Genomic DNA, 27,977 nt, shown 5'->3' on the forward strand with positions numbered 1-27,977 from the left:
ATTCTCTTTTAAAAATAGGCCTAGGAAGATGAATTCTATTGGTCCACTATCTCCTTTGCACTCCTGAGTTTACCTTTTGTGTCATAATCAATACTTCCTGTCTAATCCCCAATCAATTTATCCCTCTGATATATTCTTAAGAACTCCTCCTTCCAGTTTTGGAGGCTCTGTTACATTCCGTGGCAAAATTCATTGTCTACTGGTTTAGAAGTGATCCACACTCTCAGTTTGGCTCCTTCCATTGTTTGAAAGATATGTTTTTCTTGCAATAACCCCTTTGCTCCTGACAGACAGCAAGAACATAAATTTAACAAAAGCTAATCATGGTAGCAAATTTTCCATTTCACACTGACACTACCCAAAACAGGTGTGCTTGGAAGTAATGTTCAAAAGTGTCTAGGAAACAGAAATAACACCTGATCATTGCAGTAAGCTTCTACCAAAGTGCAGGGAGAAGTCTCAAAACTATTGTAAAGGAGTCCAAGGCGAATCATATTTCTATGAAAAATTGGTAATTAGAAACCAATTGGTAATTAGAAACACGAGGCAGCCTTAGACATTTCAGTGAACTTGTGTTATAAAAGGTGTAACTCCTGTGTTTTATACCTGCTCACAGTAAAAGTATCAGGAGGGTCTGTAAAGGCTACCTCATTACTTAGACTCTTAAATTGCCATCCTGCATTTTTAAAAGTCACATAAAATAATGGATTTGTGAGATGAAGAGGGCATTGATTTCCCTGAGTTCTATCTCCAGGGTGGAAAAAAAAAAAAAAAAAAGAGGTAGTATTTTAAAGAGCCATCAAGTTCAATGTTTATGACAATAATAAAAACTTTTTATAGAAAATGTTCTAAGAGAGATTTGAGTTGTTGTACTGGATACAGTAAAGACCGGGACACTAGGTTTTGTAGTAACAAACAGTTATTTAGGAAAGAACTGATGCTTTCAAGCATCCATAGGTGATTTATAAGCCAAACAAACTCAAGCAGTAATTCGGGAAAAACTGAACCATCACCAATTCTGTTCTCAACTAGAAACAACCTAGAAGTTCAGTTTATGCCAAGTAGCAAGCTCAAGGCCACTTACCAGGAAGCTGTGATCATGTTTTCGTTAAACAGGTTCAGAGATTTCCCTGGGGTTCCCAGCCTGACCTTTGCTTGGACACAGCTGCTGCCGGCCTTGGGTGTGGCAGGTCCAGTCACTTCTCAGCAACATCATCGCTCATCCACACCAGACTCTGGGACTTCTGCTACAATGTTTTTTATTCCATTTTATCCCAATTCTCCACTCTCATTCTCTTTCCCTCCCAGGCAAGCATTCTAATGTATTTGTAATCATTTAACTAATACGCACCGTATATCTATCATGTGTCAGTTCAAAGAGCTAGGAGGAATAGGTCAGTGACCAAAACAGATAAAAACCTCTGCCTTCCCAGGCCTACATTCTAGAGGAGGATGCACAATGAAAAATTAAATAGGAAATATTGTTAAAATGTAATAGACACTATGAGAAAAATAAAACAGAGGAGAGGAAGAGGAAATGTGGGGGGGTAAATGGGTGCCATTTTAAACAGGGTGTCTGGGGCGCCTGGGTGGCTCAGTCGTTAAACGTCTGCCTTCGGCTCAGGTCATGATCCCAGGGTCCTGGGATCGAGCCTCACATCGGGCTCCCTGCTCGGCGGGAAGCCTGCTTCTCCCTCTTCCACTCCCCTTGCTTGTGTTTCTTCTCCCGCTGTGTGTCTCTCTGTCAAATAAATAAATAAAATCTTAAAAATAAAATAAAATAAAATAAACAGGGTGTCCAAGCAGGGCCTCACTCAGGATTTGACATGTGAGCAAAGTGGTGATCCATGCAGATACCCGAGCGAAGCCATCAGCAATAGCAAGTACGAGGCTCGGAAGTACCATGGGTCTGCTGAGTACACATTCACTGATAAGTGTTCCTGCAAAATGTATATTGTTGTTTTATGTGCATCATTTTAATTTTCATAATTGCATTTGTAATAGTCTGGGTTTTCCAGAGACAAAAGAACCAAGAGGGGAGAGAGAGAGAGATTTACTATAAAGAATTGGACAACATGGGGGCGCCTGGGTGGCTCAGTCGTTAAGCGTCTGCCTTCGGCTCAGGTCATGATCCCAGGGTCCTGGGATCGAGCCCTACATCGGGCTCCCTGCTCGGCGGGAAGCCTGCTTCTCCCTCTCCCACTCCCCCTGCTTGTATTCCCTCTCTCGCTGTGTCTCTCTCTGTCAAATAAATAAATAAAATCTTAAAAAAAAAAAAAAAAGAAGAATTGGACAACATGGAGGCTGAGAAATCCAGGATCTGCAGTCAGCAAGTTAGAAACATAAAATTGACACGTAAAATTAACCATTCCAGTATTGTATTATGTTTCTCATTCTGCTTCTTACTTTCCCTCAAAGTAATGTTTTTAAAATCAATAGCTATGGTAGGCAGAGTTCTAAGATGGCCCATGATCTTTGCCCCTGGGGCATGATTATGTTATGTTCCGTGGCAAAGCAACATTGCAGATGTAATTATAGTTACCTATCAGTTGACATTAAGATAAGAAGATTACCCAGTGGGCCTAAACTCATCACAGAGTCCCGGTAAAAGCAGTTTTCTCTGGTTTATTGCAGAAGAGAAAGTCAGAGAGAAGCCAACCATGAAAAGGATCCAACATGCCATGGCTGGCTTAAAGATGGAAGGGGCTGTGTGCGGAGGAGTGGGGTGGCCTCTAGGGTTCAGAGCACCCCTGGCTGACAGCCAACAAGAAACCGAGGCCCTCAATCCACTACTACAAAGGGCTGAATTCTGCCAACAACCTGAACCAGCTTAAGGCAGATTCTCTCTCCGAGCGTCTAGATAAGAGCCCAGTCCAGCCGACATTTTGATTTTAGCCTGGTGAGACCCTGAGCGGAGAACCCAGTCATGCCACGCCGGGACTTCCGACCCACAGAACTGTGAGCCGGTAAACGGGTGTTGTCTTAAGACGCTAACTTGGTGGTCCTTTGTTACCCAGCAACACAAAATGAATACAGTAGTGTTGATGTACATTGTACTTATTTAAAAAACACTAACATCGTATTTGCCTCACGTGAGGTAGGATTCCAAGAACTTTACAAATATTAATTCCCTTAATTGTCGTAACTCTGTGATATGTTAACTCTGCGTAACTCCCATTTTACAGACGAAGAAACTAAGAAACAGAGAGGTTAGGTTACTTGTCAAATGTCAGGTGCTGAAACCAACAGTCAGACTTAGGTGGTCTGGCCTGGGGAACTGATGCTCAAGCCCCACATGTAGTCCTTTGCTTCTAGGTGTTGCATAATATTTCTTTGTTCTTTTTAAAGAATTTATTTATTTATTTGACAGAGAGCGAGCACAAGCAGGGGGAGCGGCAGGCAGAGGGAGGGGCAGAAGCAGACTCTCTGCTGAGCAGATCCCAGGACCCTGGGATCGTGACCTGAGCCGAAGGCAGATGCTTAACCAAGTGAGCCACCCAGGCAGCCCTATTGCCTATTTCATACTGTGCATTTCCCATACTTAACTCCTTAGTTCTCCAGGGATGGATTTCTCATGGCCCTGTGCAAGGAGCTCCCTGAGGACTACAAAGAGCATTCCCGGGTCCATGGGCACACATGAACTATGACTAAGTACTTTAGATGGCTCTCTAGAATGGTCACATTTGCCCACACCTCCAGGAGCCCCTCAGGACCACCACACGTCTGCCATGGGCGTTTTCCGGCTTTCTCATTTTTGTCAATCTGATGAAAATAAGGTGATATTTCATTACTTTAAATTTTTTTTTTTTGAGATTTTATTTATTCATTTGACAGAGAGAGAGAGAGAGCACAAGCAGGGGGAGCAGCAGCGAGAGAAGGAGAAGCAGGCTCTCCACTGAGCAGGGAGCCCGGCGTGGAACTCAATCCTAGGACTCCGGGATCATGGCCTGAAATGAAGGCAGACGCTTAACTGACTGAGCCACCCAGGTGTCCCTTCATTACTTTTTTAAAAAGGGAATTTCTTGGGGCACTCGGTTAAGCATCTGACTCTTGGTTTTGGCTCAGGTCATGATCTCAGGGTCATGAGATGGAGCCCTGTGTGAGGTTGTGTCCTCAGTGCAGAGCTTGCTTGGGTTTCTCGCTCCCTCTCCCTCTGCCCCTACACTCTGTGCTCTCTCTCAAATAAATAAATAAATCTTAAAAAACAAATAAAGGGAATTTCTCTTTCTTTTTATTATGAAACACATATTACAAAACCTTTGCTAGTCTAACCATTTTAGGTTCATTACGCATTAGCATTAACTACATTCAAAATGTACAACCATCAATATCTACAGTAGTCTCCCTTATCTGCGGTCCCTCTTACCCACAGTCAACCTGGTCTGGAAACAGATGATCTTTCCGATGAATCACCAAAGGGTCAACAGTAGCCTAACGCTATGTCACAGTGCCTCTGTCTTTCACCTCACTCTGCACAGACACCGCACTATCTTGGACCATCACAAGAAGAGTACAGTACCGTACGATATTTTGAGAGAGAGTGATCACATTCATATGACTTTATTACTGTATATTGTTATAATTATCCTATTTTATTATTTGTTATTGTTGTTAGTCTCTTACTGTGCTTAGTTTCTAAATCGCAATTTATCATAGGTATGTACATGTACATATAGGAAAAAACATAGTATGTATAAGATTTGGTACTATCATCAGTTTCAGGCATCCACTAGGGATCTTGGACTATGTCCCCCACAGATGAGGGGTGACTACTGTATTTCCAAAAGTTTTCATCACCGTACACACATCGTTGCTTTTAATTTGCGTTTCTCTTTGAGCATCTCTTCATTTGCTTTTCAATACATTTGCATTTGATTTCTGCCCTATTCACCACAAGATAACAAATTAGTGAAAGAGAAGAAGCTCCAAGTGAGTATAGAAGCTAACACAGCCCAGTTGCCTCTGAATCACACAGCTTTGAACTTGAATCCCAGTTGTTACCTTTCTGTCTGGGTGAAAAGTTAGTATCTCTTTGAGCCTCAGTTCTCTTATCTGAGGAACGAGAATAATAGTATTGGCCTCTTCAGGTTCTTCTAAGTATTAAATGAGGTGATATATGTAGAGGGCTATCACCATTCCTAGCAAAAGTAAGTATTCGATAAATGGCAATTATTATTATTATTATTATTATTATTAATTTGGTTTGGGCTGCTATTTCATCTGAACCTTCCCTGACCCCCTGATGGTGGAACAAGACGTCCTCCATGTGGGCAGCACCATCCTTCCTACCCATGGTCTTAGGTTCAGGGTTTTGTGGAGGAAGAAACAGAACTATGGATAATTTAAAGATTTTATTTATTTATTTATTTATTTATTAGAGAGTGAGCGGGAGAGAAACAGCATGAGAGGCGAGAGGGTCAGAGGGAGAAGCAGGCTCCCCGCCGAGCCGGGAGCCCGATGTGGGACTCGATCCCAGGACCCTGGGATCATGACCTGAGCTGAAGGCAGACGCTTAACCAACTGAGCCACCCAGGTGCCCCAGAACTATGAAATAATTTAAATGCAGAACCAGATGGAGGGGAAAAAGTTAGATAGCATTCCAATGTTAATCTTAAATAAGGAGCAATCTCAGTGCCCACAGATAGGGCTGCTGGGAGGGAGCGCTCTCCTCTGGGGCTGCCGGAGTGCACATTCCCCAGCAGGAGGAGAAATGGCTCTGTGTGACCTCCCCGCTTGCTGGAGAGGAGATGCTGGGTCACACTGATACCCATCTGAATCTCAAGGAGTGCCAGATGTACGCTTTCATGTATGTCTTTTTTTAAATGGTGTGATATGCTAATGTTAGTCTCTTACTGTGCTTAATTTCTAAATCAAAATTTATCATAGGTATGTACATGTACATATAGGAAAAAACATAGTATGTGTAAGATTCGGTACTATCGTCCATTTCAGGCATCCGCTAGGGATCTTGGAATATGGCCCCCACAGATGAGGGGTGACTACTGTATTTCCAAAAGTTTTCATCACCGTACACACATCGTTGCTTTTAATTTGCGTTTCTCTTTGAACATCTCTTCATTTGCTAACATGCGTGCATGTTTTGAGTCTGAATCCCTTCACTTTAACTGATGACACCAATAATAAGAAAATTGGCAGATTTCACTTATGATGTGAGCTCGCCACCATCAGTTTTTTAAAACATGAGCAGGTTTTGCTTCCCACTATTATTATCTTGTGTCCTGTTACTAGCAGCATGGACTACAGTCATTTCATTAAGCTTGCCAAAACGCAGAAAGGACTGAAGTGAGCTAAACAACAACAACAACAACAAAAATAGCATTACTATGTAGGAAAAGTAAGTGTTTTCAACTCTAAGAGTGAGAGCCCAGCAGAACCAGCTTGGTGGTATTGGCACAGTGTTCAGTGTTCTTTCCTTATGCAGTTTAATCAGCTGTTTACTGGCATTTGAAAAAGAAAGAGAAAATTTAATTGCCCCGTGTTAAGTCCTTTTTAAAGTATACGTTTTATTTCCCATTTTACTGAGGCACTTCTCTTCCACTTTTTAGATTTTCTAATTATAGAATTCGCTTACTGAAAATGTGTGCTTTAGGCTAGAAAAGAATATTTAGAAATCCTTACCCCAAAGAAAAGCAAGTGGGAGTGGAAATTTGAAAGAGGACCGCCTAATTCAGCACTAAAACCAGTGTGAGAAGCTGTGTGTGTGTGTGTGTGAGCATGTGCATGTGTGTGTGTGTGGCTAAAATGTGCTTTTCAAAGTGCTGAGAGGTTGATGGGAATGTTTGATTAGCTCCTCTGAGAAAAGAGAAAAGTTGCTTGGACCTCTTCTTGTTTCTTCTTTAGAATAATTTGGATGGGATTTGTGATGCAGAAAAGCTTAAGGAAAAAAGGATATTCATTCTGTGTGGTGGAAAATTTTTGAAAAAAAAATTGCTCTCTTCAAACAAGGTATGTCTGATGAATTACTAAGCTATGTAGATAGTTTGCTTTCCATTTCTTATTATAAAAACCTTAAAATGTATTTATCATTAAGAAACTACAATACATACCTTGAGCAAGTAATCAGTCTGTACAAACTTTAGTCTCAGGAGAATTGGGAGGGGGTGGGGGGAGTTGACATCTTTGTAAACAACTAATATTATGTAGATCCACTATAAATGAATTGTGCTGAGATAAGATTAGAACAAGATTTTTGACTGTATTTTTAAACCAATGTTATTATGGTTAAGACAAGTTGGAAAGTATGACATAAGTCTCTTTATTATGCTACCCTTTTTTATACCTTGCTTCCTCTATGGAATATGATAGCAATGTAACAAATTGCTTCCAACAATGTATGAAAAGCAGTATGAGAAAAGGACACATTGATGCTAAGTGAAGAGAAATGATTTAGTGTGGATCTAAACTTCTCTCTACTCAGACAGATCTCAGTGGAATGTGGCTAGTTGTACAATTCTGTATCTTGTTTCTACTGGAAGTGTTTTCTTAGGCTGAAAGCTTCTTTAACTGATAAGCCCGAGAAAAGGCTGGTATTGTCAAGTCTACTATTGTAGCTCAAATTTGCCCAGGGAAACAGGGTACAAATCTCTTTTAAGTATGATTTGTGTCAAACTAGTATAAACATGGGATAAATGACTCAAGCACAGGTTAAACAGAGAGGATAAGATTGAATAGTTAGACTCGATCCTTTCCTCCAAAAAACCCAGGCATCTTTGCCATCCCCAGATCGAGAGTGGAATTCCAGATTTTCTTTGGGTTTATTGTAAAAATAAAACCAGGCATTCTTGGCTGTGGTGGTTATTCAAAAATGTGAGCGTTAAGAAAATAGCATTTTGCCATTACGTTGCGTTGCAATAAATTTGGAAGCTTTGGTGGTAAAGTTCTGAGGTTGTTTTTCCCTCCATCTCTTGAAAGATGAAAACACCCTGCAGCAAAGCAAGATCAAACGCTATTTGTTTGTGTATTTTCTCTGTTATGTACGTTAGCTGCAAGGGGTGACTACGCCTCCTTCGGTAGGAAAGTTGGACGTGTCTGTCTGTTATTTATTGAATTAAAATACCCTCTTTTGTAAAAGGGCTTTAGACAGAGAATTGCGAGACTAAAGGGCTGCATTTTTAATTGCAATGTGCTGGTTTCCCAGACTAAGCTTGATTTGAATATATCTTACACCTCACCACGGAAAGGAAACACCTAAAGAACATTGGAAATGCTTAGTATCCATCCTGAAATAGCGTTCACTCTAGGAATATCATTTAGAAGATCTAGGGATCTCTTTTGCCAAGTTACTGATTACAGGAAGAAGAGTTTCTTTCAGAAAAAAACACACTGGGTTTAAAATGGTTTATGAATAGCATCGGGAAGACAGAAATGCTTGTGCTGTTCTTGTCTGTAATTCCTGTCAGACGTACCGGGACGCGGGAAAGTAGTAGGGTTAGCGCGGTGTTGCAAGCCTGGAGTCCTGTAAGGGTAACAGTTCTGCCACTACCTGGCTGAGTCACCTGGGGAAAGGTGAGCAACCTTTCCCGACTTTCGCTTCCCCATCTGCAAAGGAGAAACCGCAATGCCTGCCCACATCCCTCCCACGGTGGTCATGAGCTTCAATATGGATTCTCAGCTCCAATAGGGTTTTGAAACTTGGAAAGTTCTATAGACAAGTAATCTTCCCCCCGCCCCCATCCCATATTCAAAACCAGATTACACTGGAAGGAGTCACTGGTCTCAAAATAAATGTTTCGTGGCCTCCAGGATGTTACTTGTGGCCACATGTGTAGCTTCTCTGCTCGCTTCCTTGGAAGCAGAAGCCAGGTAGCAATGGCGGTGGGTGATCTGTCAGGAGAAGGGCATTCCAGCTGTGTGAGCTTGGGGAAGTTACTCCACATCTCTGTGTCTCCATTTCCTCACGTAGGAGATGAAGAAGTTGGACAAGATCGTCTCTAAGTTTCTCTCCTAATGCTATGGTTCCATGCACTGGGACCTCGCCAATGTCAAGACATGGCCAGGCTTCTATACATTACAAAGTGAGGAAGTAGCAAAATGGGGTTTGGAACCTGTGGCATATTTAAAATATTTATGTTTACGTAACTAATGACTTTTTGAAGTATACAAAAATGAAATCTACCATAACTGCATATTATATAAATATAACGTAAGTGTGTATATATGTATATACATGTGTATATATTATATTACCATATTATTATAATATATATATATGTTACTAAGGACAGTGTGGGCCAAGTTGTATAACAGACTTCTTTCAGTTTCCTGGTGCATTTCTATGACTACCTGTGTACCCTTGTGTAGAGAGAGTTTCAAATATCTAAATTTAAGGCCTTCCATGCAAGGCCAAGGCCAAGTGGTCCTCCTGGGCTATGTGGATCCTGTGGGAGTTTGTCTGGCAGGAGGACCCACCACTTCTTAAATGTGTTAACTTCGGCAAGTTACTTAAGCTCTCTTGGGCCTCAGTTTTCTCATCTGTAAAAGGTGTCTGTTATTAGTGCCTACCTCATAGGATTGTGGCAAAAAGCTTCTGTTGGTGCTGGTACTCCGTCAGCACCCAAATGTTAGCAAATATTTTCTTTATTATATGTAGCTGGAATGAAGAAATCCGATCAGCTGTGAAACAAATCAATTGTAATACTCTTCAAACTTTTAAACATTAACCCTGTGGATGTGGGAAGCAAACAGATTTGTGAAATTATGTGATATTAATATAATTATTAGAAATGTGTTGCCATTTCTTCATCCAGAGGATGTGAGCTAATTCATCAATCAGCCAGTGATAAGCAAGAGAGGCAACTTCTGTGATGCCTGTAATTCGAGAAGCCCCAAGGGCCCCCCTCTCCTTGCCTAAGAATGGGTCCCTCTGTGGTTTGCAGGAGGTGGTGGTATTCCTGGCCCTCTGAACATACAGAGGGGGAGCTAGAGAACTGCCCAGGGAACCTGCTACCTTTTACAGGTATGACAGGTCCTTGTGCATGTGGCGATAAGCAGCTTCTGTGAGTGCAGAGAATAGGTAAAGAAAGGAGCAGTAGAGGGGGCGCCTGGGTGGCTCAGACGGTTAAGCGTCTGCCTTCGGCTCAGGTCATGATCCCAGGGTCCTGGGATCGAGTCCCACATCGGGCTCCCTGCTAGGCGGAGAGCCTGCTTCTCTCCCTCTGCCTCTGCCTCTCTCTCTCTCTCTGACTTTCATGAATAAATAAATAAATAAATTTAAAAAAAAAAGAAAGAAAGGAGCAGTAGAGCAGGACAAATTTAGTTGTGGTGTCAGCAATGGCTGTTGGATATTGTGCTGGTTCCTAATTTTTAATTAAGCTGCAGGAGTGCACGCCAACAACCGGGGCCTCCACAGCCCCTTGTCAGCCCGGATCCGGCCCTAACTCCTGTCACTTGCCTGCATCCCTGGGCTCACCTGCAGCTGGCCCCTCCAGGGGGTGCACCTGTGTCCTGCTGGCCCAACTCTTGTCACCAGCCTCCACCGCTGTGCACAGCGCGTGGCGAGACCCTGCAGCCACGGGAGCGCACGAGGACAGTCAGGGGCCCATACCTGCTAGAGCGCCAGCAGCAGGGCCTGGTTCTTGCCACGACACATGTGTCTGCACCTGGCCCCTGTCGCGACCCAGGCCCCTGCAGCTGACCCCTGCAGCTCCTGCGTGCACACCACCAGCTCTGGCTGTCACCACTGCCTACCCTGGTCTCTAAGGACCCGAACAGCCCTTGCAGATACCCCCAACATGCTCACCAAGGACTACCCGGTTGCCAAGGTTGGGGACCCCAGCAGCCACACCTCCCTGGACCCAGAGGCACCACAAGCCCCACTGGACCCAGGGTCACGGGGCGCCCCAGCATGCCTCGACCCACCAGTGAGGACACCTGACCAAAGTAACCTTCCCTTACTGAAGTCAGGCCATAAAGTCTAGAAGAGGTAACTGGACACCTACGCAAAGCTATGAGCATCGTGAAGAACCAGGGAAATGACATCACCAAAGGAACACAGGAAACCTCCATTAACTGACCCTCAAGAAATGGAGATGCATGAATGACCTGACAAAGAATTCACAAGCGAACACAGCTAAAGAATTTAATGACATCAGGAAAACAACATAAGAACAAAATAAGTTCAACAAAGACACAGACAACATAAAAAAGAACCAAACAAATTTTGGAACTGAAGAATAAAATTTTAATTAAAGAATACACACATGCACACACATTTAAGTCAGTGTGAGATCACCTAGGTGAGTTCCTGTTTGCAGACCAGGAAGTGAAGGACCAAAATCCAACAAGATTCCCAGAGGTCCATGTTCACAATGGAGCAAAGACTATTTTGGTCTTGTTTATTGCATTTTTCTACGGTTACCTCATCCATTACACAAACAGTTGTGGATACGGGATTTAGAATTTGTTTTTAATCAACTAGAAAACTTTTCCACTTCAACAGATTGCAAATCTTAAAGAAATCTCCTTAGAGACTGCCTATCTGAAGTGCTCGGGGCTGCCTGGGGAGTGCACAAAGCAGGCACCAAGCGATGCTCTGAGTTGAGACCTATAAAAGCTGCACATCATGTGGCAATCCTGCATTAGGCAAATCCCCCACACAGCAGATGTTGTGGCTCGGCTGAAATCCATTGCCACATTCCAGTGCTAATATCCTCAGGGAGAAAGGTGAACTGAGATAATGGGATGCCAAGGTCCTCTTCTGAGTCAAATCTACAAGCCACGGGTCTTAGAACAAAAGGAATACTAGTTTGGTTTAGATTCAGTTTAGGGACTATTTTGGTGTTTGTGTTTTATTTTGATGTTACAATTTTAAAAACTGTGTAGGCTCCTTTCTGCTTCCTATTACTTCACTGGATGCTTTTTTCAATTCTTTTTGAAAATGCTAGATATCATTCCTCCACTATTTGATTGGTTCAGTTGTCCTACCATCATCTAGAAGATTTCCATGAGAATGGGCTGAAGATCCTTATAAATCTCTGAGAGAGAAGGAAGGAACACGGGTGTAGAATCACTCCCTTTCTGGAGCCCTAGAAGAATTTAGCTCAATGGCAGTCACAAACCCATGTGGCTCCTTCACCAACAAGTCCCCAAATCAGCCATAATTAACCTGGGCAGCTTTGCCTCTGTAGAGTCTTCAGCTGGAGTCTAAATGCACCATGTTTGCAAGAGGATGAGCTAAAAATGACGAGATTGATGACGGTACTCACGATTAACCAACACCAAACAACAAAAAATCATATTTGCTGACACCCACACAGCTCTTCTCGTGTGCCAGACACTGGTTTAAACCCTCTTCATATATTCACTCATTTAATCCTAACAGCAACCCTATGAGGTAGGTTGTAACTACTCCTATTCCACAGATGGGACATCTGAGGCACTGAGAAGTTAAGTTGTCCAAGGTCACACAGCTAGTAGGCGACGGAGCTCAACCTCAAACCCAAGCAGTCTATTTCCAAAGCTCATGTTCTTAACCTACCAGGCAATGAGTACACATGCTCCTGGTTTTTCTGTCACCGTACCAAATTAATCTTTGCCATCCCTGAAAACATTGTCTTCAAGCCGAGTAAATTCCAAAGAAACTATTCCTTCCTGCAAGTAGAGACACAGGAGTAACCCTGATGGAGAGGGACAGAGGTTTTTTTATTTCCGTCGTTCTTAGATGAGCTCCTGGCTTAAGGACACTTTTCAGGTGTGTCGGGTAGAACCTGACTCTCAGGGGAAGGCTGAGGTGCAGAGCTCGTTATTAAGCCCTAGGAGTAGCCGGTTCCCGAAAGGTGTCCTTTATCTTCACTCCAGTGCTAAGTTAGCAGAAAGGCACAGAAAGAAACTTGTTTCCTAATGACTCAGACTTCAGAGAAGCCCTTTCCCCGATAAGGGTCTCTACATTGACAAGACTCTAGTAAAAATTTCTCAAATTCCTTCCCTCAGTGAAAGAAAGGTTAAAGTTTTATGTGGACATGTGGTAAAAATTCATAAAAACCACCCTTCAGGCTATAGTGGGAAGGGACTCTCTGCATTCTTTCTTCTCAGATTCAAAAAGAAAAAAAAAAGAGAGAGAAACTATTCCTTCAGGGGAACCCAGTGTATAGTTTCCAAGAGATCAGGTCACTGGCATCTCAATGCTAAGTGAATTCCCTCCTCCGGTTCCTGTGTCCCAGACAGAAAACAGGCTTTGGAAGTAAAGGTGCGAGTCAGCTTGCTCAGACTGGCTTTGCTTGTATAATAGAGTGAGTGAATCTATAGTCCAAAAGGTAAAAGGAATCTGGGGAAGCAGAGATAACACTGAATGACAGGAACAACAAATATTTATTGGGCCACCATCATGTGCCATTATAATTCTACATGCTTGGGAAGAAGAGTGAACAAAATAGTCTCCATTCCCCTAGAGCTTGCCAATCTGGGGAGCATTGGTGGTATTATGGCTGTGAAAAACCTAGACTAAAGAGGCTGGACAGAGCAGGGAGATGAAGTGATGATTTGCACTGCATGGTTAGATAAATGTCTGATAAAGGGACATTTAAACAGAGAGAGAGAGGTGAAGGAAGCCATGGAGCAACCTATGTGAGTACTTGGGGGAAGAACAATCCAGGCAGACCAAAGAGCAAATGCAAAGGCCTTGAGGTAGCACCATGCTTGGGAGGGCCATGGTCTCTGGAGCAGGCAGAGTGAAGAGGAAAGTTCGTATGGAAGTACTTGGACAAGTGGATGCGGAGGGCACTATCCTAGTGCTCCTCAAGTTCCCCCAGGAGCCCCCCACTGCCCACTCACACACTCCACCTGCGGCTCTTGCCTCTGCCCTGGATGAAATCTGAGTAGGTCCCTTAATATTTCAGGCCACACTAAGAATTTTTAAAAAGAACTTGCCCAATTACACCCCCAAACAATCAGTTTGGTCATGAATATGGATGTAACACTTAAGTAATGCTTAAACACTGAACAGTGGCATTCACAGTTTCAAGTCTCACCCTGCCCCTGGGCCTAACTGCTGCTGTGCGGAGGGGAGCAGGACTGGATTCTCTCTTTCTCTGCTCTGTGCCTCTACCCCTCTTCCCCTTGGCTGCTAACAACAGTATCTTCATGTCTAGAGTTGAAGTGGGTACAGAGAGGAAAGGTAAGGGGACTGAAGGGCCTTGTAAGCGGATACTGACGTAAGCTGGCCCCCGGGCTCCCTGGGCTCAGCAGGCACGTACAGGGGTTTCTTGTTCACTTGGGGCCCTGCTCCCCATTTGTTGGGAACCCCAGGTGCTGTTACATATGGATCTGCTCTGGCTGGGGGCTTACGGGGTTCCTTGCTCAGCCTCTGAACACCCAGCACTCCCTCTCTCCTGTACCTCCTGCTGTGGCCTCCTCAGCCCTCCATGCACCTGGCTTGGGCAGGACCTAAAGTGATCCCAGGCTGATGCTGACACAGAGGCTGGTTTGCCACAAGCTCTTCCCTCTCCTCTAGATGTCTGAATCATGAGCCAGACACCAGGCCGCTGTGCCCCCAAGCCCTAGAGACACAACCACTCAGTCATCTCAAATGGGGCTACTGGAAATCCAAGCTGGACTTCCAAAGATAGTGACCAAGAGCCGGGATGCCTGGCTGCCTGCCTCCCTCCAGACCATACCACAGTTGGCAGAGCCAAGAGGAAAGCTGGAGACTGGACAGCAGGAATTGCTTTAGAGAAAGTTATTGGCGTTTTCCCTCCTCCTCCCTGTCCCCAGATGCAGGAGGGGAGCAGGGGGACAGACAGTCGTGAGACGACTGTCAAGGAGACCACTTGGGAACATGGAAGTAGATCTCATGTAGTCTCAGGGGAAGTTAAGACAGAAGGTTTTAACATCTCATTACACAGTCAATTACAATACACTCCAATGTTTATTTAGATGGGTGTGTTATGCCTGGTTAAACTTAAAAATATGCCTGGTGCATCACTTTACCCTAAATAACATTTGTGTGAGAGAGAAAGCTCTATGTGAGTTCATGCCCAGATAGGACTCAAAAAAATCTCCTGACCTTACAGTCAAGACAACTGTATCACACAATGTCTGTATTTTTGAGCGTGCATCTTGAACTATTGTCAACAGAGTATTTCAAAAAGCCTCGGATATATGTGTCAAGGTGAAAAGGAAGGTGAACCCATCCTGGAGAGTGGTAGAATGGAGTAGTGAATGGGGTTAAATGCGAGGCCTGGGATGGAATTCTGGTGCTGCTCTGCGTCCATTGTCCTTGGACAGCTCACTAAATTCTCTAAACCTCGATTTCCTACTCTGAAAAATAGGCATAATTGTACTTAGCTGGTAGGAGCATCGTGATAATGAAACAAGATGGCCATGTGTAGTGGGGAGCATATGGTAAGCACTCAACAAATGAAACTGTTGTCATTGGAGTGGACTCTAAGCTTCTAAAACTTCCCATGAAGAACAAAGAGACCAATCCCATCTCATGTAACAGGCCACTGGACAGCAGGGCCAAAACTGTCAGGAGGGACGTGAAGGAGGATTGGAAGGCTCCAGCAGAGCTGAGAATGGTCTGGAGAGGGCCTCTGGAGCCTGATGCCGCATGGCTCCCTTCAGAGCTCCCTGGGTCTCCTGCTTCAAAACAACTCCTTCTGCTGGTTCTCCCCAACTGCTGGGACTTAATCCTCCATCCCCTCAATTGCTCAGCCACAGTGACTGCCCCCCTCCACACCCTCCCTTCCCCCGCCACCCCACCCCGAGCCTGTGGTTGCTGGGATTCAAGAATGTGCTTTGACCCACAGCCCTGCACTTGCCTCTCCACTGCATGGGGACAGCTAGGACCCTGTCATCTGCGATGAAACCACTCGTTACCAAGAGGCTGACGGGAAGATGCTGTGGACCTTACAGACACACCCTCATCTTCCTTCCCACCTCAGCTGGAAGGCTATATGAGACCCAAGAATGTTTTTTCTGTGCCTCAGAATTGAAGGCAGACCAAAAAGCACAGAGTGTTCGGGCCCGTCGAGGCTCTGGGGATCGCAGCTGGACTGATCCAAACACAGAGCTCCAAATTCACAGTGGATGGCCCCTTGGCAACCACAAACCTCAAAGCCCAAGGGAGAAAACCCAGTGGGAGGAGGCAGGACTACTCCACAGTGTCAAACACATTAGGTAAAGAAGCTTCTGATGAGAGAAGCTCCTCTTCCAAAGCTCCATGAGAATCTTTTAAACACACACCGTTTCCAGAGTAACTGAGAGGAGTGGTCATGGTCCACCTCGTCTTTTACTAAGGTCCTCAGCCCTTCCCCCGATTGACTGCCCTTCTATTATGGAGGATAAATAACTCTTGGAAGCAGTTCTTTAGAGCTCATTTGGGGGCATGCCTGCAAACTAGTATTTTTTTCCTACTGGCAATATAGGATCTAAACTACCACTTCAGAGACGTAATTACTGTTTGCAGCCTCACTAGAAATCACTATTGGTCGAAGGCTTTGTGGATGTGGTAAGCATTACCATATGTCAGGTTCTTAACGAGATACAAAATGATGGTCTGAAACATGCACACCAAAAAAGGCTGTCCCTTTTTGGTGTTCTGACATGTAGAACCATGCCACATGGATCAATGAACCTGACGGCATAGACATAACTCAGTCATGGAACACAGGGATGACCTCTCTAACCCACCCACTGCCCACGAGTAAACATCGCTGCTTTAGGATTTGACTTGATGGTACGTGGTGATCAAAAGTGGTCCTGGAGAAAGAGATCCTGAGTTGTTCATATCTTAGTTATAAAAAAAAAAAAAATCACCTTTATTGATGGAAAATTCCTAGGTTGGAAAATCAGTAAGCATGACATTCTCAGAAACACATTGGGGGAAAAAAATTCTCACAAATCAGAGTTTCTCAACCCTGACACTATGCCCATGTCATGCTGGATAATAAGTTCTTTGTTGTGGGGGCTGTCCTGTGCCCTGCAGGATATTTTGCAGCATCCCTGGCCTCTACCCATTAGAGGTAGAGGCCCCACCCGGATCACGACAACCAAAAATGTCTTCAAACATTGCCATGTCTTCAGGGGAGGGGGCAAAATCACTCCTGGTTGTGAACCATGGTCATCAACATACCGGGAACTCCACAGTGACATTCTGACAGCATAGTTTCAAGGTCACCCACTTCCATGTTTGCCTCCCAGAGCATTCCAGATGTGCAGGCTGTGTTCCTCATTCTCTGGGGCTGTCCTCACAGCTTACAGGACTCTCTGTCACACTTCTTCCCAGAGCCCTGCTCCCAAGTTGGACACAACCTCTCAGACCCCAGCTTGGTGCTACCAATGATAGGCGGGCACAGGAGCCCTTTTCATTTTAACTGTTTTCATTTTCCTACTAATCATGTCAGGGAAACAGATAACTAAAACAACAGAGATGAAAAGGGTTTGAACCAAAGCTTCAGGAAATAGAAACCAACTCCAACTGGCTGGAGTAAAAGGGCCCAGAAACATCTATGTCATGTGCAAGGAGACTGGGTCCAGCTGGACCTCCTTCAGACTGGAAATGGGACGTGGGAAGTGGCCAGAAACCAAAGCGTCTTCTCGCCCTGCTTCTCCCAGAGCCACAGGCTTTCTCTTCTCCTCTCTTTCTGGCTTCACCTTCTCCGTCTCATTCAGGACCCCACATGGCCTTCAGGTTGGCTCCCATAGTTTTCAAGGCTTTCAGGATCCTGATTCCAAAATCACAAGGGAGCTCTTGATTGGCCTATGTTATCTTTTCTTGCCAGACCAGCCGAGACACACAATTTCCGCTAGTGTTATTTCTGCATCTGACTATAATATTTGAGACATTTATTTCAGGTGTCTTTAGAGATTAAAATCCTAGATGTCACCAGACATTTAAACATGCAAAATACGACACAAATGAGGAGTGGAGTTTTAATTTTATAATAATAGTATATAATAAATCACAGAATTATTTGGAATTTACAATAATAGTTATGTGAGGGGTTTGATATAGTAAAAAGAGCATGAGACTAAAATAGAGATCTGGCCTTAGACAAGTCACTTCACTGCCTGGAATGATAGGAAGAATAATGTCCATTCTACCTCCTCAAGAGGTTCTTAGGTAATTCAGATGCGAGAATTGTTGAGAAAGCATCTTACAGACTCCGGCATTATTAGTCTTCTCCAGTTAAAAAGACAGGTGCTGTGAGTTAGGAAGCAGTCAGGAATACTTTTTTCCCTGCAAGGCCAACTGAAAAGGAAATACATTATCTCACACATCAGGTGGTCCAGAGGTGGGCCCAGCCTCCGGGCACAAGACAGGCAGAGCTCCAGCTCCGTTTCTCTGTGATTCACTTGGCTGCCTTCCACCTTTTAGTGTTGACTCGTTCCTCACACTGACTTGTCTCATGGTCACAAGATGGCTGCCAGCAGACCAACAAGGGAGGCAGCCTCTCTCCCTGAAAAACATAGGACTAAGTCTTTCCATTCTGTGCGCCTGATACCCCTCAGGACACAGCCCACCCTTGAACCAGGCGCCATCCCGTGGAGAGTGATGCCGTGCTGATGGGCTCAAGCTGAGGTTCTGAGGCAATCCCCAGCAAGGGGGAGAATATATATAAACAATCTTTAGCTGAGACTTGGAATCAGGATCCACCCCAGGAGCTGGGGATGGATCAGCTTCCTCTGAGTCATCTGTGTGGATTTATTCCTCTTATCAAATTGGGGCTGTGTCAGGAAAGAGGAAGTGGGGAAGCGGCTGCCCTGCTTAGGCAGCCAACAGCGTCCAGTCCACACAGCCTGATGGAGAGCACATTTTCAAGTAGCCTGGTACATTCTTTGGAGCCAACATGGAGAAAAGGCAAAACCTCCCCTGCTTCCCTTGCCTATTTGGCTTGCACATTTCTCTTGGCATTTCTTTAAGACAAAAGAAGGCTCAGTCGGTTAAGCGTCCGACTCTTGACGGTGGCTCGGGTCATGATCTCAGGGTCATGAGATCAAGCCCTGCATTGTGTCCTGCTGGGCATGGAGCCTGCTTAAGATTCTCTCTCTTCCCTCTGCCCCTCCCACCCGCTCTAAAATAAATAAATAAATAAATCTTTAACCAAAAAGATAAAAGAAGGGAGGAATTGGAAAGAGAAGGAAAATAAGGAAAGAAAGAAAACCCACCATGCTTTCTGGCTCGCTTCTGTGCTCCCTCCCTCCTTCCCTCTCTCTCTGTCTCTCTCCCTCTCCTTCACAAAATCCTGGGGATTGTAAGAGTGTCTGCTGGTGTCATGGCAACAGGAAATGCAGTGTTTCAGGCCCAGCCCAGAGGAATATGATCGGTGTGAAGGTTTATATGCAGATCAAGGCCACCTCCACATTGTAAAGGCCCCTCCTAGGACCAGTCTTCCTTTTTCCGACCTCACTAGATCAACCCACATCCATTGACAAGTGGCTGAGGCTTTACATCAGGCAGAGATGGAGAAAGAAAGGCTGCAGATGTGGCCTCTCCCCATTCAGAGATGTCGGTCCTCAGGGGATTTTTGGCATTTTGGAAACAAAGCACAAGCCTCGCATAACTATTAAATGTTTCCAGATGGACACTGGCTCTTTCTGCCTTGTGGACAAAGCGTATTGTTAGGTACTCCCCCTTGTAGCGTCATAGATCAGACACACACCAGCATTGCATAAATCTTACACGCCCACTAGGGCAGATTTTCTGCAAGTGAGGGGCTCAAGTAAACCTCTAGGGGGCTTATTAAAAATGATGAATGCAGAAATAATTTTTTAAGTCTTCCATGTCTCCCTATTGCCTAAAGGATCAACTGTACATTCTTCAGGTGTGACATTCAAGGCCAACATGGCCCCTTCTTTCCTCTCAACAGTCCAAATCCTCTCCTAGCCTCTCGAAGCAGCTCCCAGTTCCTGAATCTACTCAGTCCCTTGGGTCCTGTCCTTCCCTCACCACTCACTGTGTTCCAACCTGCCAGTTCAACTAATTCAAGCTCCTTCCGATCCCCACACCCCAGGCCTATTTGACCATCCACCCCTTCTGCCATTACTGTTTGCTCTTCAGCAGAGATTCTCAACTCTGGCTGCACAGGGGAGCCACCTGGGGAGCTTTAAAACAGTATCAATACCAACTCAGACCAATTACATCAGAACAGTTGAGGGAAGTGCACTTGCTTATTATGAAACAGCCATTGCAAGTGGTGAAATGCAAAGGCAAGGCTCTGGGATCAGGATGCCTGATTTGAAGTCCAGTTCTCTTCTTCCCAGCCATGTGACCTTGGGCAAAGTACCCACCCTCTGCATGCCTCCACATTTCCGCCTCTAAAATTAAGGCAGGAAGTAGCCCCCACCTCATCAGGTTGTTGAAAAGATCATCAAATGAATTAATATATCACTGACATCATGTCATGTGCTCCATCATTGTTAGTTATGAGGAAGGTGCATCAGACTCCCTCTAGAAGACTCTAGGCAACTTGGTGAGTGGACCTGCATCTTGCTCCTCTCTGCCTAGCACAGAGCACACACACAACTTTTTTTGAATGATTAAATGGATGCATGAAAGAAGATGCATTTTGAATTTAGGGGGTCAGAGAGATTTACAAGGAAGAGGTGGCCCATGAGCTGAACCTCGGATAGGCTTGTGAGAGGCAGATGAGGAGTGGAAGGTATTCCAGAAAGGGCAATAGTTAGAGCATGCGACAAGACATGGAAGTGCTGCATGTAGACAAAGACCCTCCTCGGACCCCAGGTATGCAAACTGCTGCAGTGTGATGGTTTGAAATATAGTGGGGCCGTTTCAGGAAGAGTCTGTAATGCCTCACTGAGGAATTCTGGCTTTATTCTGTAGACAATGAGTGGACTGTGAAGAAGGAGTCTGAGAGGGTGAATGGACAATCCGACCCATGCTTTAGGAAGCCAATCCTCCCCAGCTGGAGGGAAGGGTGACCTGGAGCCTGGAGAGCAGAGAGCAAGGAGTAGGCTAGGAGATTATTGCAGCTTCTCATTTGATATCAACATTATCTATGCTAAATTTTCAAAAAAAGTTATTCTATTAATTCTGACTTATTAACATATATGCACAGAGTAAGGATTAAAATAGAACAAAACCGTCAAACTCACTTCTGTCTCTGATCACCATTTACCCAGTTTTCTTTCTCTAAAGCAATCACTGCACTGTTATTAAAATAAAAAAAAAATTATAGGAGAGTACTGTGGACAATTGTATGCCAACAAATTGGATAATCTAGCTGAAGTGGACAAATTCTAGAAACACAAAGCCTACCAAGACTGTGAAGAAATAGAAACTCTGAATAGACCCATAACTAGTAAGGAGATTGAATCAGTAATCAAAAATCTCCTGACAACAAAAAGCCCTGGGTCTGATGGCTTCTCTTGTGAATTCCACCAAACATTTAAAGAAGAACTAACACCAAACCTTCTCAAACATTTCCCCCAAAATGCAGATAAGGGATTACTCCTTAAGTCATCCTATGAGGGCAGCATTACCCAGATACCAAGTCAGACAAAGGCACTACAAGAAAACTATAGTGTCCCCTATCAATACAATATCCCTTATAAATATCGATGTAAAAATCTTCTGCAAAATACTAGCAAATCGAATTCAGCAGCATATTAAAATAATTATACAACATGACCAAATGGGATTTATTCCTGGAGTGCAAGAATGTTTGAACATACACAAAAATTGATTAATATAATATATCATGTTAATAGAATAAATGGGGAAAAACAAACACATGATCATCTCAACTGATACAGAAAAAACATTTGGCAAAATGTAACGCCCTTCCATGATAAAAACACTCAACAAACTAAGAATAGAAGGAAACTACCTGAACATAATAAAAACCATATATGAAATCTCATAGCAAACCTCATGCTCAAAGGTGAAAGACTGAAAGCTTCTCCTCTAAAATCAGGAACAAGGCAAGGATGCCCACCTGTTTTCTCCACTTTTATTCAACATAGCCCTGGAAGCTCTAGCCAGAGGAATTAGGCAAGAGAGATAAATAAAAGATATCCAAAATGGAAGGAAGAAGTAAAATTATCTCTGTTTGCAGATGATATGACCTTATCTGTAGAAAATCCTAAAGATTCCACAACAAAATTGTTAGAATGGAAAAAAAAAGTTGTTAGAATAAACAAATGAATTCAGTCAAGTAGTAGGATACAAAATCAACACACAAAAATCAGTTGCATCTTTATACATGAACAACAAACAATCTAAAAAGGAATTTAAGACAACAATTCCATTTACAATTGCATCAAAAAGAATAAAATACTTAGTAATTAATTTAACCAAGGAGGTTAAAGACTTGTACAATGAAAACTACAGAACATTGCTGAAAGAAACTAAAGAAGGCATAAATAAATAGAAACGTATTCCATATTCATGAATCGGAAGACTTAATATTGTTAAGATCTTAATACTATCAAAAGCAATCTACAGATTCAATACAGTACCTATCAAAATCCCAATAATTTTTTTGCTGAAATTGAAAAACCCATCCAAAAATTTATATGGAACCTCAAGGGACATCAATTAGCCAAAACAGTCTTGAAAAAGAAGAGGCGAACTGGAGGATGCACAATTGCTGATCTAGAAAACTTACTACAAAGCTATAGTAATCAAAATAGTGTGGGACTGGCATAGAGGTAGACATATATACCAATGGAATAGAATGGAGAGCCAGAAATTAACCCTTACGTTATGGTCAAATGATTTTTGACATGGGTGCCAAGACCATTCAATAGGGAAAAGATAGTCTCTTCAACAAATGGTGCTGGGAGAAGAGGATATCCACATGCAAAAGAACAAAATTGGACCCTTACCTAACACCATAAACAAGTACTAACTCAAATGGATCAAAGATCTAAATGTAAGACCTAAAACTATAAAACTCTTAGGAGAAAACAGAGGACAAAAGCTGCAAATCATTGGAGGTGGCAACGATTTCTTAGATATGACACCCAAAGGCATAGACAACAAAAGAAAAATGACAAATTAGTCTTTCTGAAATCTAAAAATCTTGTGCATCCAAAATACTGTAAACAAAGTACAAAAAATGGGAGAAAATATTTGCAAATCATATGTGATAAGAGATTAATATCCAGAAAGTATAGGTAACTCCTAAAATTCAACAACAAGAAAACAACCTAATTCAAAACTAGGCAAGGGACTGGAATGGACATTTTTCCAAAGATTGACAAGTGGCCAACCAGCACTCAAAAATATGTTCAACATCACTAATAATGAGGGCAATGCAAATCAAAACTGCAATGAGATGCCACTCCACCCCTGTTAGAATGACAACTATCCAAAGAGGCAGAAAACAGGAAGTTCTGGTGAGACTCTGCTGACCCTGGAAGCCTTGTGCACTGTTAGAGGGAATGAAAAATGGCACAGCCCCATTCTGGAAACAGTATGGTGTTTCCTCAAAAAACTAAAAATAAAACAACCATATGATCCAGAGATTTCCCTTTGAGGTATAAGAATCACAAAAGAATTGAAAGCAGGGTCTCAAAGAGAGATTTGTACATCCATGTTCATAGCGGCATTTTTCACAATAACTAAAATGTAGACGCAAACCAAGAGTTCATTAGCAGATGAACAGATAAGTAAACTCTGGCTTATACATGAAATGCAATATTACTCAGCCTTAAAAAGAAAGAAATTCTGACATATGCTACAACATGGATGAGCCCTGAAAACATTATACTATTTGACATGGGCCAGTCACAAAAAGCCAAAAGGTGTATGATTCCACTTAAATGAAGTACTTAGAGGTAGAATGCAGCCTGGTGGTGCATTTGGGAGTTGGGGGAAATGGGAGTTTGGGAGATGGGGGAAATGAGGAGTTTTTATTTAACGTGCGTGGAATTTCAGTTTTACAAGACAAAAAGTATTCTGGAAATGGATGGTGCTGATGATGGCACATTATGAGCGTATTTAATCCTGTTGAACTGTACTCTTAAAAAATGGTTTAGATAGTACATTTTACATTTGTGTATTTTATCCCAATAAAAAAATGGGAGGAAAAAAACCCTGAAGAACCATATAAATATAAGGTGATGTTATTATTTATTACCAACTTGCTCTTTTCTAACTCCGGGCAACAAGAGATTGAATTAAATTGGCTGGCTACTCTACTACATTGGTATGGATTTTTATCTCACCATCAAGCTTCATTTGCCTCATCAGAACTTCATATTCAGGACTCTATATTACAGTTCACAGCAGAATCCATAAATTCACAGATCAGGAACACATGCTTTTGGAAACTCCAATTGTTTCTCTTTGAACCCCGGTGAGCACATGGAGTTGTTGGGCTCCAGCATTCCTGTGCATAGATTTGTGGTGCAGACAGTCTGCAGGAACTGCTTAATGGTGTTGGTGGCCATCCTCATCCCAACCTCTGCAATGGTTAAGAGAGGGTTTGAATTTTTTTTACACACATTTCAAAAGGCACCTTTATGTTTTAAGCATTATGAGTAACTAGACCAAACAAGGAGAGAAATTGAAGTGGTGAGAAAGAGGTCTGAAAACATTCTGATTCTAAGAGATCAGAGTGATTCTGGTCTCGTTCCATCACGAGCGAGTCACCATTTGGGTGAAAACTCCTCCAAGGTTAGAGTGTTTCCTGGAATCCTGTTTGTTTTTATCCACCCATCCCAGTGTGGAAAGATCAGATCCCTCATGTCTCCTACAGTTGTAAGACAGATGTACAAGCATTTCTCTCTGCAATCCATTTTCCCTCTGCTTGTTGACTATCGATAATGCTTATTGAGAGAGAAATCACATGCCATAAATTGAAAGTGTACAATTCACTAGTTTTTAGTGTATTCATAAGATTATCTTTGTTTTGTTTCTTCTTTTTATTTCCTAGGGAAAGGAGAGAGCCTTTGCTACTCACTCATTGATTCAATGTGTATTTATTGAGCACATAAAATATCAAGTACAAATCCCTGCCCTCATGGAGCTTGCATTCTAGTGGAGAACACAAACAATAAATAAGTAAACTATAAAGTATGTCAGTGGCAATAGTAACATAAAAAAAAATAGTCGAAAAAATAGGGTGTACCAGTTGGTGGTAGGTGGGAGATGGATTATAAAATTAAGCTAGGTGATAAGGAGACATCTCAAGAGAAGATAACATTGAAGAAAAGACTTGAAAGAAATCAGGGAATAAATCATGTTCTCATCTGCAGAAAGGGCATCCAGGTAAAGGAAACAGTAAGTGCAGAGACCATGAGATGTGTGTTCTAGAAACAGCCAGGAGGCCAGTGTGCCCAGACCTTAATAAGTGAGGGAGAAATGAGGTCAGGGGGCCACATAGGGTCATAAGCCACTTGTCAAGACTTTGGCTTTGATTCTGAGTAAGGTGGGAAGCACTTTAGAGTTTTGATCTGAGGAATGCTGTGAACTGATGTACTTTGAACCGGGTCATGCTGGCTGTTGTGTGGATCGTGGAGTCAGAGGGAGAGGGAGACACCTTGTTAGGAGACTGGTTGTGTAACTGTGTGTAAGCCTGAAAACACGTAAGTTGTTCTGGAGCTTCTCAAAATAGTAAAAGACAAACAAAATATTACTTGTTATCACCCTATTTCTAAAACATAACCCAGCTACTTAAGCATCAAATTGCAAATAGATTGTACACATGGTTTTATTTCTATTTTGAAACTAAAAACTGTTACCTGCCTATTATGTAACCAGTAGTCAATTACCTTTATTAGCAAATTTAACACATTGCAATTGTTGCTGGAAATTAACAAAATCATCAGTTCTGTTTGAGGTTACTCTTGCTGCCTATTTTAATTGTTTGTAATAAAATCTTTCATATACTAAACAGTTTTATTTAAGTTAATTGTATCAGGTACTTGTTTTACTACCTTGACCATAATTTGATCATTGCTTTTTATTAATAAAATCTGCACAGTCCTGAATCTAAATATTGGATATAAGCTTGCACTGGACCTAGCTAGTACCAGATTGTGTATTCAATTCTCTACTTTGGTGGAAGATTAACACACAGAAATCAACAAATGCTACAAGTTGGGGCTTTTTTTTCCCCCAGAGAGCAGATTTAGCAGCATACCATGGGGCATAGTGGCATGCAGGGTGTGAATGCCAGATTTAGGCCACACAGCGGTGGCACTAGGCAAAGAGGATGTAACGGGAGCCATCCACCCCAGAGGGTGGGGGTGCTTTATCATTGGCATTGCTTGGAATTGCTAGCTTATAAAGAAAATGAAAAGCACACCAACCTTAAGCTTTACATTCTCTAGACAAGGTTCTTCCTTATTGCCCGTGCCCAGGGCAGATCCTTCCCACTACTCCTGCCCCCAATCTGGTCCTACTGACTGCCTGGTCACCATGGGTGTGACCAGAAACTTATGTTAGCCTTAGTTTCCTGAAGGGATCATAAAATCTACCACACTGGCTTATTGTAAAGATTCAAGACTATATAGAGTACATAGTATATGCTCTATGTAATGGGTAATGGTAGTATGACCAAACCTTTTAGGGTTTCCTCACAGCCTCAAGAGAAGGAGGAAACCCCATATAGATCAACAACATCTTCATATCCACTCTGCTTCCCAACCTCTGAGCTCCTGTCAGTGCTGTTCCTCCCGTTTGGGGCCACTTCTCCCTATTTCTGTGTGTCCAAACTGTTTGTCTTTCAAAATGACGCAATTGCTATCACCTCTAGGAGACTTTCTCTTTTTCCCATGGCTGACATAATCTCTCCTTCCTCTAAAATTTCCTGGCTTCTTGGGGAATCTCTGGCACTATCCCGGACCTACTGGGATTAGAATCTGCATTTTAACAAGATCCCCAGGTGACTCCTATGCATGTAAGATTTAGGAAGTCTTGCTCTAAACCACTGGTCCTCAAACTTGTCAGCATTGGAATTACCTACGGAGCTTTTAAAAAACTTAACGCCTAGACCCCACCTTAAGAGATTCTGATTCAACTGGTCTGAGGTGCAGCCTGGGCATCAGGGTCTTTTAAAACTCCCAGATGATACTAATATGCATCAAAGTTTGAGAACCTCTGGTCTATAAACTCCCCTTATACTCCCTTATGGAGCCTGCACACTTTCTAATGTTAAGGTTATTTGTGTCTATGTATGTTTACCCACTTCTAGTAAACTGTAGATCTTTTAAAAGCAAGAACTATTTCTTTGCTCAATTTTTATCACCTCCTCCCTAACAATACCTAGCCATATAATGGGAGTTCAATAAATATTTGTTGCATGACTGATGAATGCATCATTTATTTGTAATCTAAAAATATTCTCTCAATACCATAAGTGTAGCTTTTGTCCTAATTTGAAGACTGGTTGAACCTATTCCCGAAATTATGGAGTCATTTCCTTTTCAGTTCTAAGGAAAGACCAAATCTCTGAAGAATGGGGGCTGGTGGCTACAGTGGGATTTCTACCTGAGGATGGACTCTCAGGGTATCAGTGAGGCTGGCCACTGCCATCTCTGTGGGCTCCTTGGAGAAAGCTGCAGCTTGGAATCCGGAGACCCCAGGGAGCAATGCAAAATGAAGGGGCCCCTCCCCATATTCTAAGCGTCCAACTCATAACTCTTGGCTGAAATGTGATGATGTTATTGTTTCTTCCTCTCTAGGGTGCCATTTTGATGTTTATGGGGATTGTTGTCCTCACTATGAAGGCATCTGTTATTGAAATGTTCCTTGGTAAGTACTTCTATATGTGTATCTGGATACGCTTTTAACATTTTCCTAAGGTCCACAGAATCTTGCCAAGAAAAGGTTTAAACCAAGACAGAGCATATAAACAGTACAGTGTATCTTTTTATGATAAACATTTTAGAGAGATGTTTAAGTGAGAATGTTAAGTGTAGATCAAATTCAGGATGTACGTGTGTATATATTTTTGTATAAAGCAAAATTACGTATCACATGTGTGTACATATTACATACATATCTTGCCTTCTTCAGCAACTAGCAAATGTTTCAGCTGGAGCATATT

General features: G+C 42.8%; 1 protein-coding gene across 2 annotated transcripts in view; it reads left to right on the forward strand.

The window, feature by feature from the left end:
* The first annotated feature begins 6,732 nt into the window (after positions 1–6,732).
* The window catches only part of VIT (vitrin), a 102,018-nt gene continuing 80,773 nt past the window's right edge, over positions 6,733–27,977 (forward strand). The window contains exons 1-2 of one of the 2 annotated variants that reach the window (XM_045884408.3): positions 6,733–6,966; positions 27,613–27,682. In XM_045884408.3, coding sequence (XP_045740364.1) covers positions 27,625–27,682 — 58 coding nt within the window. In that variant the 5' untranslated portion in view covers positions 6,733–6,966; positions 27,613–27,624. The remainder of the gene's footprint in view (positions 6,967–27,612; positions 27,683–27,977) is intronic. The other variant, XM_045884409.3, reaches the window with a different exon arrangement.

Source organism: Mirounga angustirostris, unplaced genomic scaffold (assembly GCF_029215605.1).
Source record: "Mirounga angustirostris isolate CCGP_5_RB_7025 unplaced genomic scaffold, mMirAng1.0.hap1 SCAF_10, whole genome shotgun sequence".
In the NCBI taxonomy this organism is placed as follows: domain Eukaryota; kingdom Metazoa; phylum Chordata; class Mammalia; order Carnivora; family Phocidae; genus Mirounga; species Mirounga angustirostris.